This window comes from Danio rerio, chromosome 8 (genome assembly GCF_049306965.1).
Source record: "Danio rerio strain Tuebingen ecotype United States chromosome 8, GRCz12tu, whole genome shotgun sequence".
NCBI classification, from domain to species: Eukaryota; Metazoa; Chordata; class Actinopteri; order Cypriniformes; family Danionidae; genus Danio; species Danio rerio.
Window position 1 is genome coordinate 35,173,877 of NC_133183.1, and position 21,039 is coordinate 35,194,915.

At 34.5% G+C, this 21,039-nt stretch overlaps 1 protein-coding gene across 1 annotated transcript in view; it reads right to left on the bottom strand.

Annotated features, from left to right (window-relative positions):
- Window positions 1-21,039, bottom strand: part of ralgps1 (Ral GEF with PH domain and SH3 binding motif 1) — a 200,135-nt gene that overhangs the window by 151,909 nt on the left and 27,187 nt on the right. The window contains 3 exon segments of the mRNA NM_001100146.1: window positions 8,729-8,821; window positions 16,134-16,223; window positions 18,501-18,584. Coding sequence (NP_001093616.1) covers window positions 8,729-8,821; window positions 16,134-16,223; window positions 18,501-18,584 — 267 coding nt within the window.

Here is a 21,039-nt window from a genome sequence, read left to right on the forward strand (position 1 = left end):
ACTCCATGATCTGCCTCTTAAAGGGTTTTTTATACATAAAATACATAAATAAAACAAAATAAAATAAAATAAAATAAAATAAAATAAAATAAAATAAAATAAATGTATGTTTTCCCCCCATTTAGTCAGTAAATGTTTTAGAATGATAAATAGGTACCAGAATACACTGTGCAATCTAAAGGATACATTCCTCATTTAGGTGGGTTTTAGATGATAAAATAACAGTAAATGAAACAATTTAAAAAAATAAATTATTATTTTATCTTAGATAATTTTCGGCTGTCAAGGTGGCGCAGTGGGTAGCACAATCTCTTCAAAGCAAGATGGTTGCTGGTTCAAGCCTTGGCTGGGTCTGTTGCTATTTCTGTGTTGAGTTTGCATGTTCTCCCCGTTTTTGCGTGGGTTTCCTCCGGGTGCTCCGTTTTCCCCCACAAATCAAAAGACTTGTGGTACAAGTGAATTGGGTAAGCTAAATTGTCCGTAGTGTATGAGTGTAAATGAGTGTGAATGGATGTTTCCCAGTGATGGGTTGCGGCTGAAAGGGAATCCGCTGCGTAAAAAAGGTGCTGGATAAGTTGGCGGTTCATTCAACCTACAATTATCAACATTCTTCCCCAGGTAATTGATTACTCCAACACTGTTTCCTAAACACAATTACCATTCATAAAGTTGTTGTTGTTGTTGTTGTTGTTGCTGTTGTTGCTGCTGCTGCTGCTGCTGCTGCTCTTCTTCTTCCTTTTCTTCTTCTTCTTCTTCTTCTTCTTCTACTTCTTCTTATAACTATCCATGACAGGGATGAGCAAAGCTCCCATTTTCCAAATGGTTTCTACTTCGGTGACGTCACGGCTAAATAGCATCTACAATGACAATGATGACCTCAGATGTTGATTATGTGCTTTATTCAGTGTTAAATGTTTGCCAGTATGCCATTTACAGTATGTGACAATTATTGCCATACAGAATTCGGCAGCTTGACAATATTTATTAAACTTGTCAGTTTCGATGGGACAGGTTGTTTAAGCCATTGTTGCAGTTCTGAATATCTGTTATATAAATGTTTCTGCCGTGACGCATATGGTGCGGACATCCAAGTTGGCTGTTGCTGGAATCTTGATGTGTCGCATGTTATTAGACCAGGTAAGAATTGCAAAGATTTATATATTTTTTTAGATTTTTTAAAATGTTCGTTTAAATATAAATATTAATTAAATATGTGCATACATGTCTAAAAAAAACTAAATATTAAATGAAATCATTTATATACATATAAACAATTTTTGCCTGTAAAGTGGTCCCTTGCTATAATGCAATTCAGCTTTGGCAGCTTCGCAGATTTTTTCTGTGCAATTTGACATGATTTTTTTACAGCACATTGTGTTCTGTGTCCTGATTGGCTGTTGATAATTTTCAATCAATCTCCTCTGTGTCTCTTGTACAGTAAAGAATGCGTTCAACTTTCCTAATTAACATAAATTTTGGATTGCTAGCAGTGTGAGTTCTAACAAGAATGCAAAAAGGGTTGTAACTGTCCTCAAGACCATCGTAAAGGAGTTCGCCTACCGAATGTGCCACACCTCGACACGCCATGCTAACATCATGTTAAAAAGCTTTTTGAACCTTTTGCTGACAGCAATGAATGTTTGCTCCTGGCAACAGTTTTTGATCTTTGGCTTCATTCAATAGTACTGGACATTATTTTATATGAAAGTTTGAACTTTGAGAGTGTTTAAACAAGAGAGGAAAGTGTGAAAATGTTAATGCCTGTCTGAGAAAAGTTTATAAAGTGTACAGTGAGGGTTTTACAGCCCTGAAACCTCTATAATAATTGTAAAAAAATACAGCTGCCTACTTCATGGATTTCACCTATTGCGGATTATTTTAAGAACATAACTCCTTCGAATAATGAGGGACCACTGTACTATCTTGCATTAATTAAAAATAAATAATAAAAAAAATTAAATAATAAATAATAAAAATAATAATAAAGAGTAAAGTATCACTTTTAAGTATGCATGTTTTTAAAGTGAATTTTCAAGTATTTAAAAGCTACATAGAAAAATATTTAGAAAATGATCACATGAAATAAAGGGCAGGGCTCAACAATAACGACTGCCCGATGGCCCAGGGCCAGTGTAAGAGACGCTTGGGACAGTAGACAGGATCATTACTGGCCCGATTGCAGCCACCTTTTGTTAAATATTTTCGAACTAAAATAAAACATCTTCACATTTTCCATACTACTCTTTTGTTTTGTTAACACATAATATTGCTCACATACATTTTTTTAAATTTTAAAAATATTGTTTAAATAATTGTTAACATTTAAATCATTATAGACATTATTTTGGACACATTATTTAAAATATGTGGCTAAAAATAGCTATTAAATTTAATTTTTTCTTTGGTGGAAACAGTAATAATTTTGGCATGGCTAGAAAAAAAATCTGAAACATTGGCCCGTTCGAACCAGTAGAAAAAATCCTTAGCGTTGAACCCTGAGGGTGATTCAAAAAGAATACCACAACTTTTGCGTTGATGTCACTCAATTGTCAGGAGGGGGTCATAATACTGAACATCTATGAACTTCTTTTCTGCTGAAAAAAAAAATACTTTGTTAAGTAGTAAGTACTCTTCACATTGATTAATTACCCAAGGTTCCATTATGTTTCTTTGATTTAACACAGATTTTCAACGTTGTGGTATTATTTTTGAATAACCTTATATAATATAAAGTTATTTTTAACAATTCTAATTATTTATACTGTATTTTTTGTCAAATACAATTCTTGATGTCTCCAGTTAATTTTTTTTTTTTTTCCTCTCTCTCATCGTCAATGGCAATAAAGCATATAGAGTTTTTCCTCTACTATTGTTTTCCTCAAGAAAAGAGGCCAGGAGGTTTTGGACTTCAAACTGGGGTGATACAAATACTTATAAATAGATTTAAAGCTTTGGCAACACTAAACAAGGTCTCAGAAGCGACTCTTTCAAAATTTTCCAAGCCACTTAAATGTTCAGAAAGTGATCCAATGGGCTCATTCTTTCACTGTCCTCATGCATTCAGAAAGCCTTCTCATCTACATCTCTGCAAAAAAGATCAATGGAAATCCAAGAGCACCAGAGCTCTCTGGAGAAATAAACACAAACACTGCATTGTCAGCTAAATTATAAAGAAGCAGAATGGCTGTTCGGTGGTTAAATACAATAAATTCCCAGTATGCGAACAGAATGTTAAAAAAGACATTTAAGTGTAACAAAATCATATGGAAAAATACTTGTATGTGCTTTAGAAGTTATGACGTTGTGAAAGAACAGTTGAATCAGAAATATTAGCCCCCCTGAATTATTAGCACCCCCCCCCCTTTCCCCCTCAATTTCTGTTTAACGGAGAGAAGATTTTTTCAACACATTTCTAAACATAATAGTTTCATTAACTCATTTCTAATAAGTGATTTATTTTATCTTTGCCATGATGACAGTAAATAATAATTGACTAGATATTTTTCAAGACACTTCTATACAGCTTAAAGTGATGTTTAAAGGCTTAACTAGGTTAATTAGGTTTGTTAGGCAGGTTAGGGTAATTAGGCAAGTTATTGTATAATCTTCTGTAGACTATCGAAATAAAAAATAGAATAAAATATCGAATTAAAAAAAAAATACAAACTGCTTTTATTCTAGCCGAAATAAAACAAACAAGACTTTCTTCAGAAGAAAAAAAAATATTATCCGACATACTGTGAAAATGTCATTGCTCTGTTAAACCTAATTTAGGGAATATTTAAAAAAAGAAAAGAAAAAGAAAAAAACTAAGGGGGCTAATAATTCTGACTTCAACCGTATATCACAAATACACAAAAATCATAATTGATTATTTCTATTCAGGTATGATGCCATAATTAAGTAGGAAACATTTCTGCAAAAAATTGTAATTATTATAGTTTATGTATAGTTTACATTTTGCAAAATATTATGTTATCAAACAATACATCTATTAATTAATGATGGTAAATGCATATTAACATGCAATATAGCTAAAATAAACACAAATAATATTAATAATAATAATAATAATAATAATAATAATAATAATAATAATAATAATAATAATAATAATAATAAATACATGCTATTAATTAATTTTACTTACTATTTGAATGTACTCCACTTTAACAACTTTTAAATTAAATTAAATTAAATTAAATTAAATTATTATTATTTATTTTTTTTTAAAGAATATGCAAAAATCATACAAATACAAGAAAACATCAACAAATAACAAATACAAAGCAACTAAACAAGAACAAAACAAAAACAACAACAATATAGTCATGTACTGGTATGTGCGTGTGAGTGTGTATGCATGTAAAGGTAACTTGGTGGACAGGTCAGAGTACATACATTAGGAACAATAACAGTCAATAAATGAAGCAAGTGTCACAGATATAGATAAAACATATAGAAAGAAACCAGTCAGAGGTAGGGAGTAACAACAATGCTTATTAATGTATGATAGTAAATATGAGAGTAAAAAGAAAGAAAGGACAACAGTAATAAATGACAACAATAATAATAAATCACAAGTGCTACACCAACTACTACTACAGAAAGTTACTTATATTACAACTACTACTGCTTCTACTACAGCCACAACCACGACTACTACTACTACAATGTCTACTAATACTGATACCACTACAACAACTTCCACTACTGATACTACTATAGTGTTTGCTACAACTAATACAACAACGTCTACTGTGACTACTACTACTACTACTACTACCACCACCACAATCACTTCTACTACATCTACTGTACATCAACAACATCTACTACTGATTTTACTACACCAACAACGACTACTATTACTACTGTAACAACCACACCATTACTACTTCTGCTACTACTATACCAATGACATCTACTACTACATGAACTACTACTTCAATAATCTCCGTAACAATTACTCAATAACAATCGATACTATTACAATGTCTACTACTTCAACTACTACTACTACTAATATTACTACTACTACTACTACTACTACTACTACTACTACAACTACTACCGCTACAACTACAACAACTGCAACCTTAATAATGATAATCGTATAAATACTTGTAATAATGATAATGGAAAGATAACAGGACAAGTCAGAACAGTAATAATAATAATGATTACAAAAAATAAAAGTAATACCATTTATGACAAAGGTGTCGAGGAGAGGGGAGGTGGGAAATCAGGGAGAGGACAAGTAATAATAATAATAAATAATAATAATAATAATAATAATAATAAATAATAATAATAGTAGTAAGTAGTAAGTAGAAGGGGAAAGAGAGGAAAGAGAATATAAACTAATAATAATAAACAAAAATTAATAAAATAATAATAATAAAAATAAATAAATAAATAAAATAAAACAGAAAAGGAAGGGGAGGAGTAGAAGAAAAAGAAAAGAAACAAAAAGAGAGAGGAAAAATAAAGTTCAGCAAACAAAGCAATGAGAATAAGCAAAAAAAATGAGTAATAATAATAAAAAACTAAATAAATAAAAAAGAAAACACTATATCAATGCTAATTATGAATTATACAAACCCACATGGAAGAATAATATTAAAGATATGTATGATAGATTATTAACTTGATAACTATAATATACTCATACTGGTAATAATAATAATACTAATAATAATGATAATAACAAAAATAACAACAGCTGTAACAACGAACTGAGGAGGTTGTAGTGGTGTGATGGGCATTGAGGTACAGTATATAGTGTTTGTCAGTTGCTTTGTGATGCATTAAAAAAAAATGTGACGTGTGGCATGGATCAGTCCAGTGCAGTGCCCAGACTGCCATGCCTACGTTACACTTTACCCTGTGAATTTAGTACATTTAAGTAGATTTTTTTTCTTTCCTTTTTTCCCTCTCTTTTTTTTCTTTTCCTCCTCTACTCTTTCTTTCTTTCTTTTTTTTTCCTTCACACTTATTCTTCTTTTTTTTATCTGTTGTTGGACTGGTCAGGAGAAGTACTGGTATATAAATAATAATGATAATAATAATAATTTATGTATAATAATAATAATACATAGAAAACAAATATTATAAATAATAATCATAATAAAATGAATAAATAACATTGATAGAGACAGGAAAGGGGAACAAATAGAACAAAAGGGAAAGTAAAGAAGTATATAAAGACCGAATTATGATTCTTTTATTTTGATTGTTTACATTATACTTTTTTTCCAATTGATTTATTTATTTTAAATTAGATTTAATATTAGATTTTTTTTTCTTCCTCCTTATCTCTACCTGACCCCCTCTCTCCCCTCCCCTCTTGTTTATGTACTGATGAAGGTGTTGTTAGGGAATGGCTTCAGGCAAAGAGGATCTTCAGTGGAGATGTATTCTGTTAATAAGTTTTTTCAGTATGAGATGTGAATGGTATTTCTTGATTTCCAGTTCATGAGGATAGTTTTCTTTGCGATAGTTAGAGCCACCAGCAGAAACTGACCATTTGTATTATTTATATTGATTGTGGATATGTCACCTAATATGTAGAGGGAGGGACACAGTGGGATGTGACAACCCATTAAGTTGGAGAGTGAGTCAGTAACATTTTCCCAGAATGATTTAATTTAAGTGCAATACCATAAGGCATGAAGATATGTGTCTGGGGTGTTTTGTGTGCAATGTGAACATATTTCTGACGTGAAACCCATTTTAAATAATTTCTACCCAGTTAAATGTGATCTGTGAAGTACTTTGTACTGTATAAGTTGTAAGTTAGCATTTTTAGTCATGGAAAATGTGTTTTTGCAAATTTGAGTCCAGAATGCAGCATTGGGATTAATAGATAAGTCTGTTTGCCATTTAGTGGTTGGTAGAACTAATGCATTGTCTGATTTTGATATCATTTTGTATATTTGGGAGAGCAATTTTTTGGAGGGAGATATATTAATAAACTCTGAGATTTGAGGTGGAAGGTCTAGCTTGATTGATTGGTTAGGTAATTTTGATTTAATTGATGATTTGATTTGTAAATATTCCAAAAAGCAATTACTCCCAATGCTGTATGTCTGGGCTATATGGGGAAATGGTGCCAGATTATTATTAATAAAGATATGTTGAAGTTGTGTGATTCCTTTGGCTGCCCATGTGCGAAAGTTAAGTGGCTTCTTGTTGGCTAGGAAATCAAGGTTATTCCAAATTGGGGTGTATTTAGATGGTGTGAGTGGGCAACTTGTGACCTGATGGAATTTCCACCAGGCTGTCAGAGTTGCTTCTATTGTCGGCATTTTAAAACAGTGATGTTTCTTGATTAATTGACTGTGAAAGGGTAATTCTGAAATGTTAATGTCTTTGCATATTGATTGTTCAATGTCTTGCCATGTGTATTATGATGAGTTAGGTTTAATCCATTTGTGTATGTTTTGAAGCTGATTTGCCAAAAAAATAGTTGTAAAAATGTGGTGCTTCTAATCCTCCTTGTGTTTTTGGTTTCTGTAGGGTTGTCAGTTTAATTCTTGGGGTCTTGTTTTTCCAGTAGAATTGTGTTATAATTGAGTCTAGAGATTTGAACCAGGTATGTGTGGGTTGTGTTGGAATCATTGAAAATAAATAGTTTGTTTTTGGGAGTATGGACATTTTGGTTACTGATATTCTAACCATGATGGATAATGGTAAGTTCATCCAACGTTGCAGATCGTCATCTATTTTTTTAAGTAACGGAGTATAGTTAAGTGCAAACAACTCTGACAGCCTGGCGGAAACATTGATACCCAAATATGTGATGTAGTTGGTGCACAGAGGGATTTGTGATGTTTGGGATGTCACATCCACACTGGTGGAATTTAATGGGAGTATAGCAGATTTGTTCCAGTTGATTGAATATTCAGAAATATTTGAAAAGGTATCAATAAGTTTTATCGTTTCCTGTAATGATGTTTGGGGATTTTGTAAGTATAATAATATGTCATCAGCATAAAGACTTATTTTATGGTGTATGTTTAATGTTTGAATTCCTTTAATAAAGTTGTTTTGACGGATAGCTGCTGCAAGTGGTTCAATGAATATGGTGAATAAAGAGGGAGAGAGTGGGCATCCTTGTCTAGTTCCCCGGTGTAGAAGCTGCATGATGTTAGTCCGTTAGTAATGACAGTAGCTGAGGGTGAAGTGTAGAGAATTTTTATCCAATTAATAAATGACTCCCCAAAACCAAACCTCTCTAATGTGGAAAACAGGAATTTCCAGTTTACTTTGTCGAAGGCTTTTTCTGCGTCAAGGGTGACTATGATAGATTTGTTTTTGTTTATTGATGAGTGGTGTATTAGGTTTATGAGTCTGCGTGTATTGTTTGGTGATTGTCTACCTTTAATAAAACCGGTTTGATCTGGATGGATTATGGATGGCATGATTTTTTTCTATTCTATGTGAAAGTGCTTTAGCAATTATTTTAGTGTCTACATTAATTAGTGAGATTGGACGATAGCTTAATGGTAGTGTTGGGTCTTTATTAGGTTTGAGGAGGAGTGCAATTGTGGCTGTGTTCATGGTTTCTGGAAGCTTTGAATTTTGTTTTGATAAAATTAAATGACCTATATTGCTTTAAATAAAATAAAATAAAATAAAATAAAATAAAATAAAATAAAATAAAATAAAATAAAATAAAATAAAATAAAATAAAATAAAATAAAATAAAATAGGTTTTGCTGACCGCCCAGGTTTTGCTGAGTCTGAAGATGGGAGCACTCTGAAGGGCTGAGACCACTGACACCAAGGAGTGCAGGTTATTCAGCTCCAGTAGTTTCTATAAGGACAAAGAAAACACACTTATAAGTAAGGGATAATCAACCAATTGCCATGCTTTAAAGGATTTTAAATACACAACGTGTAGGCAAAGAACCGAACAAATGAACAAACAAACAAACAATTTCCAATTAATAGTTTAGGACAGTCAATGTACCATACTATTTGACCTCTGTGAAGCACTATGTATCAACCAACTTTATGGATAGCGGGAAAAAAGCAAAGCTGCTTTGGTTTTTAGTTACTGCCTGGTCTGCTTTATTCATTAGCATAAACGGTAGCATTGCTCTTTCAAGCTCACTATGGCACTATGTCTGCTGGAAGCAGGGTATGCCTCTTTTTCAGATTTGGCAGGTGTTGTGGGTCAGTGTTCAACCATACAGAGTTGTTCAGTGGGTTTTCCTGTGTCGTGGTACATTGAGTTTAAGGAGAGCATGTAGGCTGATTAAAATCGCAGCAGTCTGTGCGCATATGTGTGTGTGGGTTGGGGGGTTGGTAGCAAGGGACTGTTGGTACCACTGTCAAGAGTTTAAATAACATAAAATGGTTGTTTAAAGGGCCATGACACCACCCTCTTTCGGTTAAAGTCTACTTCAGAATTTTTTCAAAAGATGCATGATTAATGGGCGTGGAGCTCCGCGAGCATCGGGCAGGAGTGGGCGTGGCCAGCAGGGGAGAAGGGGAGTGAATAACTGCTGTTGTCATTTAGCTCACAAAATGAGACACAAAGAGGAGACGCATGAGTTTATAGTTTACAAAGTTAAAATGCAAAGAAATGAACAGTGATTTAATGCCCTGCTACATTTGTTATTCGTAACTTCATATACAGACAACCACAATTTATATCATTATAAAGATGTGTGTTCATGTAAACACTATAAATGAGGACTTCTCCCTCAATTCCTGTATCCAGCAGACTCAGTGCAGCAGGTCTCCTGACCCGCCTATTTTAACCATTAACCCTGCTGGTAATCTGGAGGATTTAGGCAAACACAGCAGCACGGCGATGTGTCTGAATGTGAACGAACTCCTGATAAAACACAGCGTACGCCATTCTCTAATTCTCGTGCTGCTCTCCCGACAAAAATGCTAGCAGCACACACACAGCTTTACTGTATGATCGGCCCTGACAAGATCGCGGGGGAAAACATGCAACAAACCCCGTGGATGATGGAAACAAACGCATATGAGCCTTCATGAACGGCTAAATACTGTGCCGTGGTTTCTGTGTCTCTCAGCTCAGGCTTAACACTGGCAGGTCTGGCAGGTCTCATGAATAATTAAGCAGCCGGCTCTTCTCATAGGATAAGAAAACTCCACTATGAATAATAATGAGAAACCGACGCGTCATCATTGCACTTGCAGTTCTGCGCTACGTCGCCGATTTTGATCCCGCCCCAAAAATCATTTTAAACCCGGAAGCTGAAATTAGCTGACAAAAGCTCAAAATGATCCAGTTTTCCCCACAATTAAAGCTGACAGGTGCTAACATTGTCTTAACTGATGATCAACACACATACATCTGTTAATATAAAAAAAAAAAGTTCTCCGGGGTGTCCTGAACCTTTAATGGCAGTTGAATTTTGTTTTTAAACAAAAAGTGATCATTTAACTTCATTTTAAGATTTCAAAAGAAAAATGCAGGACATTTCATATCACTGTCACTGTAGATTTAACCATAAATCTAAAATAAAATAAAAATAAATAGGTTAAAAAACAAGACATTTTTAAATAATCTTTAATTAGATTATACACTTTATTCACTACACACACACATATATATATATATATATATTTGAAAAATCCCTGCTGAAAAATCCAGCTTAAACCAGCCTAGGCTGGTTGGCTGGTTTTAGCTGGTCGACCAGGCTGGTTTTAGAGGGGTTTTGGCCACTTCCAGGCTGGTTTCCAGCCATTTCCAGCCTGGTCTTAGCTGGTCAGGCTGAAAAATGACCAGCCAAATCCAGCTAAAACCAGCTTGACCAGCCTGGTTTAAGCTGGATATAGCTGGTTTTGGCTGGACTCCCAGCTTGGCTAGGATGGTCAAGCTGGTTTTAGCTGGTCATATAATATATAATATATATATATATATTCAACAGTTCTGTCTGTTTCTTAAATCTGACTGGCTGATAACCATGCGATATTCTGCAGATAACAGCACCTGTACCGCCTCTTCACCCCTCTTCACTCCTTGTGTATTACTCCGCCCACATACAGCGACAAGCAAAGGACACTCTTGAGTTTACAAATATTGCTGCTGTTGGAAAACATAATGTACTTTTGAGGCTTTCTTTAAGTGAGAATGTAGTTGTTTAGATTGTAACTATGCAGTTTATTTATATTTAAAATAGAACAGTGCCTATTTTAAATATTTATAATTTCAAGAGCATCAGATTCAGTGCATCGACTGCCATCAGCCTGTCTGAGCAGACCAAAGAAATTGATGGTTGACGTTCCGCCACAAGATGGCGACAGAGATCGCATAATAAGGACTTCAAACTCCAGCTGATGAAATCATTATAAATTAGTTGAGTGACATTCTAAATCTAACTCTCTCTCTCTTATATATATATATATATATATATATATATATATATATATATATATATATATATATATATATATATATATATATATATATATATATATATATATATTGTAGTTCTTTATTTATACTAATAATGTTTGCTTTGCTTTTTTGGGGTAATTACTGTGAAATCTTGATTGCAACAGAGATATACTGGAAAATCTCTGTAGACTGATGGCATTTCAGTTCAGCCATTCAGCCTTATTTTAATATTTACACATTTACACATATTACACACACACACACACACACACACACACACACACACATATGCTTGCACACATTATGCAGCTGATTTAGTGGTTGATTAGTAACAAAACAAATCAAGGCAGTACGCTGCATCTCGCGCTCTCAGAATAGAAAAGTGTGTTCGGTGTGATCTGCACCCAGGGCCGGAGTGGGACTCCTTTTCAGCCCTGGAGTTTCAAGTCTTAGACCGGCCCACCTCAGTTCAAGACTGACTATAAAAAAGGTCAATTCCAATACAGTTTCTAATGACACTATCACGTCTTTTTCAAGAAAACAGCTGCTTTAGAACTTCAAATATTCAACAACCCTAACAGTATTATATGTCTTAACAATAAAAAAATTTAAAAATAAAATAAATAAATAATAATAATTACTCCAGTGAGATTTGAACACGGCTCGGCGGCATCATAGCGCAATGTGCTGACCACTGGACCACAATGGCGCTGTTCCCATGGTGGTCATGTTATGTCAGATTTATTAATGTAGTGAATCGTCTGATTTTCATTGAGCAGGTGTAATATTCATTTATACTAATTATTCAAATTCTTATATTCACTAAGGTGCCACTGTTTGGGGTTGAATGATAGTTACGTCATCATTAACCTGCAGGCTGCATTTTGCTCACGGGGCTGCGAGAAAATAAATAAAAAGAGCTATGATTAAAAAGTATAAAAAGTCTATGGTCAAATAAATAAATAAATGAAAAAAGTGCGTTTTTACCTTAAAACTTTAGTTACTGCTTTATATTTTTGTTTGATCTTGTCTACAATGCTTGGCTAAGTGGAATAATCAGAACCATGAATTTCATCTAATCAAATACCAAACTGAAAAATGGCATTAGACAGACCAACTTCATAGATCAACAGACATGGATGCTTAATAAAAACAGCAAATGTACAGTGTGGAAGCATTAAAAGTGTCTAAGATGATGCAAAATCATTACACAGAATAACCGAGAGACAGCATCTCAATGAAAAAGATGAAGGATGCCTACTGTATGATGACTGAAATCACCAAATGACCTTGCACAATAACTTAACGCACTACAGAATGCAATGTTTTCAAACACACGCACAACTTGCATGTATTCTGTCAGTTCTGTACAAGCTTGGTTTGTTGATCCAACTATTGGACACTTTAGTCAGAGTTCAAAGTGCATAACATGAGAGCTAATATCATCAAAGCTGGATGTTTGCCTCTTACATTACACAGATTCTGGTAAATATTTAAATATTTAATTACATCAACCTGTTTTCTAGTCTGCTTATAGGTGGAAGTATTGATTAATGGTGTTCTCACAATAAATGAATCTCCCATTTCAAATGTATAGTCCATAAATATACTCTAACTTACACTTAGAAACACTCTTAAATAAAAATTGCACTGAAGCAATTAAGATGCACTAATTTTCACAGTATAATACTAACCAGTCACTAAGTAGTCACTAGTCAGTGAATACGTTTAGAAAGGCCACTTTTTACTTAAAATTGTAATACCTTTACTCAACTTGTAACACATTTGGCAAGTAATGATTTTTATTTGAGTATGATATATTTTAGTACTCTTTACACCACTGGTTGAGATGCAAGAAATTATTGTTTTATTTAGTCAAGCACAATATAGGATTTTTGCAGACGCCAACTCATGCTGGCCAACAAGTAAGTGAAATTAGCCAATTAGGGAAGAATTTGTAGAGCTACTGTTTAGCAACAAATCCCCTGATTTTATGGTATTTCCTGTTTATGTTCTTGTTTTGGAAGTCTGTCTCAATGATCACACACATTGCAAAAGATGGCAAGAGATTATTAGCAGAGAAGCCGTGTGTGGTCTTGACATGACAAAAATGTGTAAAAATGTTTTGCATAGTATGAAGCGGTGGCTATAGCAACTGATTATTTAGCTATTCTCATCCTCCATTTACAGCAAAAACACTCACTCCAGTGAAATCTCTCTACTCCTTCACATTGACCTTAAACAAATGGGTTTAATCCAAAAAAATGTCATTAATGTCAGCCAAAAGAAAAAAAGAAAAATGTTTAATGCCTTGTTCAAGTTTCTAATAGCACACATTTTAGTAATACCAGTGCCAAAGACAATTATCAGAATACCAAATTATATTTAGATCTGGACGAAAATATTAACACAAATTTGACTGAACGTATAAGAGAACACAGTGTTCAGCATAACCGAGTACACCCCACTTTGAAAATGAACATTTTTATCTATTTATTAGTGAATATAGGCAACATATTTTGGTGCATTTAAACAAAACAGATTTATTAAACGGATATATTTATTAAAATTATATTTTAGTTACCAAACATATTGAAAAATAGAAAGATAATTGTCAGGGTTCTGCCACTCTGGTCTTATAAATTCTTGTTTTGGTGGCAGAGTACGGACACTAGTTCTGTCTTGTCCTGTCCTGTTGTGCTCGGCTCAAGTTTTCTCGGGTCGAGCACTTGTTTTTTGTCATTGTGTTTGTCTCTGGGTGCACGTCGTCGTGACTGCGCACTCCCGCTTGATGCGGGCGCAGGGGCTCTGTGTGTGCTTGGGACATGCGCTCTACTCGTGTTTGTGTTTTGTTCTGTCGGCATCGCACTTCGTTTCATTCTCAGCGTCCCAGTCTGGTTGGTTTTGGTTTCGGTTGGCGCTGAGATTGAACATGCCTGTTGATTATGTGTGAGCGCACTGTAAGGTGTTTTAATTTATCGTGTGCTCGTGTCTTGCGTCTATTTGTGTTTGTGTTGTCCAAGCACGTGGCGCTGTGTTTTCATTGTGGCCGCATGCTTTAGTCTTGTCCTTTGTGAATGTGCGGTTAATGAGTTCTCTCACTGGCTTCATGTTCTTGTCGTTTTATGTAAGCACATGACTTGTGTTGTCTCGATGTAATGTGCTCTCCTGTTTATTGTCTAGCTCCACCCTCCTTGTTAACCCATTATTAATTAATTTTATTCATCTGTTTGTGTTAATTTACTTCTGCTTATATTCTCCTCGTGTCTGCTGTCCTGTGCCAGTTCGTCGTCGTATGTCACCTTGTCCTGATGTGTTTCAGTCCTGATCCCTGCCAACCGGCCCTGTCTAGTTTGTCTTGATTTTTTATTTGTTTTATTAATGTTTTCCCCCTCGGGTAATTTATTTTGCTGTTTATTTTATTTTAATATTAGTAAAACCCATATTATTTCTGCACTTGAGTCCTCGCTCCTTTTCCCCAACCTCTGACCGTGATAATAACACAATTAAATTTGAGCAAAAAAGTGCAAAAATAAAATACAACTAATAAAATTTCAACTAAATTTTTGACTTTTTTCTTCTCTTGATTTTTCTCTTTTTTTATTTATTTAACATTTTTCTAAAACTTATAAATTTGGGTGTACTAGTATTTGGACTGTTAACGTAAGTTATTTTGTTAAGTAAGCTTAAAATTAGGTTTCAGCACTGACTAAACTAATGCATATAAAAGAATATAAAATAGTAAAGCTTCCTATTTAAAATATGAATTTAAAAGAGAGATTTGTGAGGGTGTACTTAAATATGCTGAGCACTAGTGATGGTAAAATGAAGCTTTCTGAACTAGCGAAGCGCTCGACCCAATTGTATCAGAAAAAGGTTTGTTACTCAAAGCTCTTCTGGTTAAAATGTGGGAAAGCACTGTGTTGCAATAATGCCAAATGTTCACAACTGACCAACTCATTCATGTAGTAATACAACAACAGTAATATAAACAAATTACTCAATTACTGTAGTTTTTACACTAAGGTATGTTACATTATACCACCGATGACTGTAGTAAAATGCAAGGTATTAAGAAGCATTTACATTTATCGTATTTTAACTATCCTTCACCCACCAACTCATTTCAAACAAGGATCGAACCAGCAATTCCTGCATGTGAGGCCAATTCTCTAGGAGGAGGCTATGTGAGTGATACTTTTGGGCTGCGCTCCGTTAAACACTTTACTACGATATGCAGTGATTTTCTTTAAAGATAGTTATAAAAAAAATACGCTTATTCACTTTAGTATGGTTCAAAACCTTTTTACTATAAATTACTATTGTATTTTAGTTGAATTACTGGTGTGTGGGACCGGTGCAGTGCAGTAGAAATGTATGTAATCAACGCCTAATCTCTCGCTATACACTTTACTAATCCAGGAGGGTGTTTAAACTTTTGAATCAAAATTTGAAGCAGTCATATGGGAATAGGTGAAAATGAAGCTTTGGGCGCCACTGATCACGTGATGATGGCAAAACGAATCAAGCTCCGGTACACTGCTTCACTGCTAGATGTACAGTATAGTTTTTTTGATACATGCTTCGAAGCCTTGGCGTACAACGTCACATCACTACTGAGCACTGTAGTTGTAGTGAGTTATATTTCCACTGCCATGGAAACACATATCAAAGGAAACTGATGATAAGTACAGTAAACAAGCTGTACTGGCTAGAAGAGCAATGAAAACCAAAAAAGTCTCACCTTGGCAATTTTTATGAAGTGGCCCAATATCTCAGCTCGTATTTTCAGGGTCTGAGCTGTCAATATCTCCCTCACTGCCCAGAAACTGACCTATGAGAAGAAAAAGGTCAAATGTAAACTAAGATCCACAATCCACCAGTACCATTTCATATTTGCAGCACACAGTATAACTCAGATTTATTACAGTATGTTCAAACTATTACAAACTCATAAAAAAATACTGATTAATTAGGGGGAGGGAAATCAAGAAATTATCATGAAAGTACTGTAACAACACAATTTAATATGCTTCAAAAGACCGAAAACTCTTAGAAATAGAATAATGCATCAAAACAGAATCTCCTTTTTCTTTCCCTTTTTTCATTCTGGAAATAATTGAAACTTCCTTTTGTTGATGATGACATTAAAAAGACTCAAATGGCAAATGTAATTGCAGAGCTCAAATGGCTGCTTATATTAATGTTCCAAGACATTTAAGCTTTGCCAAAAAGAAATGCCATGTAAATAAAAATGATATTCATTTCTACAAACCTTCTGACCTTCAGAATGATGTATTTATAGACATATTTTCCAGCGGGAATAAAGAAAGTGTTGTGCATTAACAGTAAGTGTGTGTGAATCAATAAATTTATCAGAGCATTATACTGTGTATGTGCGTGTGTGTTTGCGTGTGTGTGTGCGTGTCGCATTCAACAGAGGCCAAAGCCACTACAGCTATTGCCTCTGAATACTAACCTAAACAATTTAATATTTGTTTGGTTTTTATTTTGATAAAATGCTAAACCTCACAATATTTTCAAAAACACATATAACATATCTTATTTATCATATTAATTACAAATAATGAACAAAACACATCAAAAGAGAGTGCACTTTAATAAATGATAAGAAAAAAACAAAACAAAAACTGAAGAAGCTTACTGGGGAAAACATGCTTCAGCCTACATTTTTCCAATACATAAATTAGGGATGCTCCGATCGATCAGCAGGAGATCGGTATCAGCCAATAATCACATTTAGTGACTCAATCTCATAAACCGATCGCAAGTGTTTATGAGTTTACAAGCAGAGGAGATGTACGGGCACACCTATATATTATACATCAGCAGTTAAATTATGCAAGGATATAAATGATGCAGGGGGGGTGAGCGATTGCTGCATGTCACAGAAGCTAAAATACATACAGATGCAGTGCGAACCCTGTTTATATAGTTTATATTTTATACAGAGTGACAGCAGATCAATAAACTCACTACAGTTTGACAAATATTGGAGCTGTTGGACAAAATAATGCACTTTTCAGGTTTTTTAGGCGAGAATGTAGTTGTTTATATTGCAACTATGCAGTTTATTTATAAGGACAGTGAATCTTTTAAATAATTAGAATTTCAGAGATACAAGGCAGCGGCATCCAATAGTCTGTGCGAGGACGTTGTCCATCCACAAGATGGCAACATAGATAGCATAATAAGCCCGTAGAAAGGAGAAAAACTAATATTTCTAACTGCAACTGATCATTAAACTGGTAAGTGACATTCTGAGTTGATCTCTCTCTTTGTGCTGTATTTATACCATAGTAATTATAGTGTATTGAGTGTAAGAGGGGACTTGCATATCAGGAATGTATGTATTTTGTGTTGGCTACTCTATGTATTACCCTGAGTTACTTTTTGGTTGGCCATATGTTTGTTTCTAATGTGTCTCCTGTTTTCTTTACTGCAGACTAGTTCAGTAAAAAGAAAGAAAGAAGAAATACCTGCATGTGTTTAGCGTTTTTCCTTTTAGAAAACACAGCAGTAGTCTGGTAGTGATTGCGCTGCTTTAGCTTTTTCAGGCTTAATTATTATGATCTCCCAAATGTAACAGTAAAATACTGGGAAATCTCTGCAGACTGATGACATCTCATGCCATTCAGCCTTATAATCTTAAAATGTGAGCAAAATCACCTGTTTTGTCATCATTTTAGACATTACACAAGCGAATTATTAAAATACTAGCTCTAAAATGCCGTTTGGGAAGTAGCAACGGTTTCTGCTGTTTTGACGTCAGCTGCAGATGTAAAGGAATGGCAGAAAAAAAGAAGTTCCTTATACAAAAGGGTTTTTTCTTCTTTTTTTTATATACATGATTATGTCGTCGAACTGTTGTATAAACACAATGTCACACTGAGATATCAGTGAGATATCGCTGTATATCGTCACTGGTAAGCCCCTAAGCGACATGCCTACCACCAGTGAAGGTCTTTAATTCATGCCCAAAGACTTTTATTCAAGACCACATCTAATATTACAAAGTTACAGATAAAAACTATGTAGAATAATACATTTTGTAATAAATAATCCTAAAGTTTAGCGCAGCATAACGTACCTGGTTGAACCTCCTTGTAAAGGCCACAACATTGGGTGACAGGCTGTGCTTCTCCTTCTTGTTCCATCCACAGCTCGCCAACTCCTAAACAGCCAAACAGTCAGTTTAACCTTTAAACAATGTTTTTAAAATGATCTTTTTAAAGTTTCAAGTGACATTAAACTAGTAGTTTTTATCTACACTACTGTTTAAACTCTGAGGTACTGAAATAATCTGTTAACAAGGTTACAATTAAATAAAAAAATACAAAAAATGAACTGTTACGATTTAATTGTACTATTATTACAATTGAAATGAATTAATGTTTTTATATTTTAAAATATAAATCATTCCTGTGATAACAACAGTGCATTTTCAGCATTATTACAAAAGTCTTCACTGCCACATTCTTCAGAAATCATTTTAAATGAAACAAATGTGTTTATTATTGGCCTTCGCAAATAACATAACTATACCAGTCTTAGATAGTATGATTTAGAAATGATTTTTAAATAAATTGTAGGACTATGAGAATAGTGAACAATGAATGCACACAACAAAAGAACACATCTGCAGTCTTCATCTCATTGACAGAAGAGCTCTATATGTGTCTTTATATGGTTCTAAGCCTCTTCAGATTCACAGAACTATGAGACTACCAACACTTTTATAGTTTTGTGCAGACTAGAAGCAGAAGGAAAAATTCGAAGGCATTTCAGTTTCCACGTGGACTAAGTGGAGTTTCCATGTGAATAAGCAGCTCAGTCTAAGTATGGTACCTTACCAAAATATTTTAGGTCTGTTTGCTAAGCCATCACTTTAAGCCACACTTTTTGTTGGAACTGAACAGTCAAGGACTCAAGGACACATAGTGCAAAAGCTATTGTTTGGTTACTTACTACAAAAGTACTGTAAATATTGTTTTATTTTTACTTTTTTCTTATGATGTGTAAATACTTTCTTCAAGTTCTTGTAGTTTCAGTGTTAAGTGGCACCTAAATCAGTACTCAACCCTAAAAGTGAGTAAAATAAAATGATCAGGGCCCAGTCATACAGTAATTTGGAAGTAATTAGGGAATACATTTGACTCCTTTATAGGTGGTCTGCCTGTCTGGTTTTGACTTTGAAAGATACAGCATTTTTAAGTGAAAATATCAAGGAAAACCTTGATTCTGTATGATAGAACTGATTTAAAGCCTTTATACTTCACACATTGTCTTTCATTCTGACTCCATCATTTCTGTATAATGTCTGCAATTGAATACAACAGCACAGACAACTACTCCATGCAAAAAGAGACTGTCTGCTCACGTTACTCACACAATACTAACAATTTAGTGGACGTTATAGAACCAACGTACATCTGAAAGCTATTAATCCAGTTGCCCGTGTCAACTTCACGAACATCTCTTTTTAGAATCCGCAATAATCCCTGAAGGATGCAGATGAAATATTGATGAATGAACGTGTGTGCATGTGGTCAAACGCAAAAATGTACTTATACTAAAGTTTCCACAGGCCAATGAAATCTAGAGCTCAACAATAACAAGACCACTCTCCATGTCAAATATGTCAAGGTTGGAAAAACTGAGTGTAACATACAAGTCCTGAATTAGTGGCTGGGAAGGTCAAACTCAGCATTTTTAAAATTAGCTCTTTTCCAGTGGGAACTCCCTCTGTAGGCAAATTAAATCAATGTGTTTCACACTACAGTCTTCTACCTCGATAGATGTTTTGTTAAATTTCATAAAATCAATTAACTGAACAATTTATGAGTGCAGAAAGCTGCCGCAATGCAAACACGTCTAAAGGAATGAGGGGAAGATTCATTTTGACATAAAACAAGTTCATACTCCACAAATCACATAATTTCCCTGAACACCAATTAAAGCACTTTAAGTCAAAAACTGACATTCTGTAGCCATAAAACCACTGGCAACCTGTTGAGTATAAGCAGATAAACATGACAGCGCTGTCAGCTGTGAAGAAAACCCATTTTCACCCATGACTGAAGAGACTCCAGGGGGAGGAAGAGGTATTTTGCTTCTTTGCTGTTTCCTAAACCCAATCCAGAAGTCAGTAAATGTTTTGGAATGATAAATAGGTACAAGAGAGCCAAAATACACTAACTTTGCAGTCTAAAGGATGCATTCCTCATATCGGTGGGTTTTAGATGATAAAATAACAGTAAATGAAACAATTTAAAACATAATTAATAATTTATCTTAGATAATTTTCGGGCGTAAAGGTGGTGCAGTGGGTAGCACAATCGCCTCACAGCAAGAAGGTTGCTGGTTCGAGCCTCAGCTGGGTCAGTTGTCATTTCTGTGTGGAGTTTGCATGTTCTCCCCGTGTTCGCGTAGGTTTCCTCCAGGTGCTCCAGTTTCCCCAACAAGTCCAAAGACATGCGCTATAGGTGAATAGAGTAGGCTAAATTGTCCATAGTGTATGATTGTGTATGGATGTTTCCCAGTGATGGGTTGCAGCTGGAAGGGCAACCGCTGTGTAAAACATATGCTGGATAAGTTGGCGGTTCATTCCGCTGTGGCGACCCCTGATT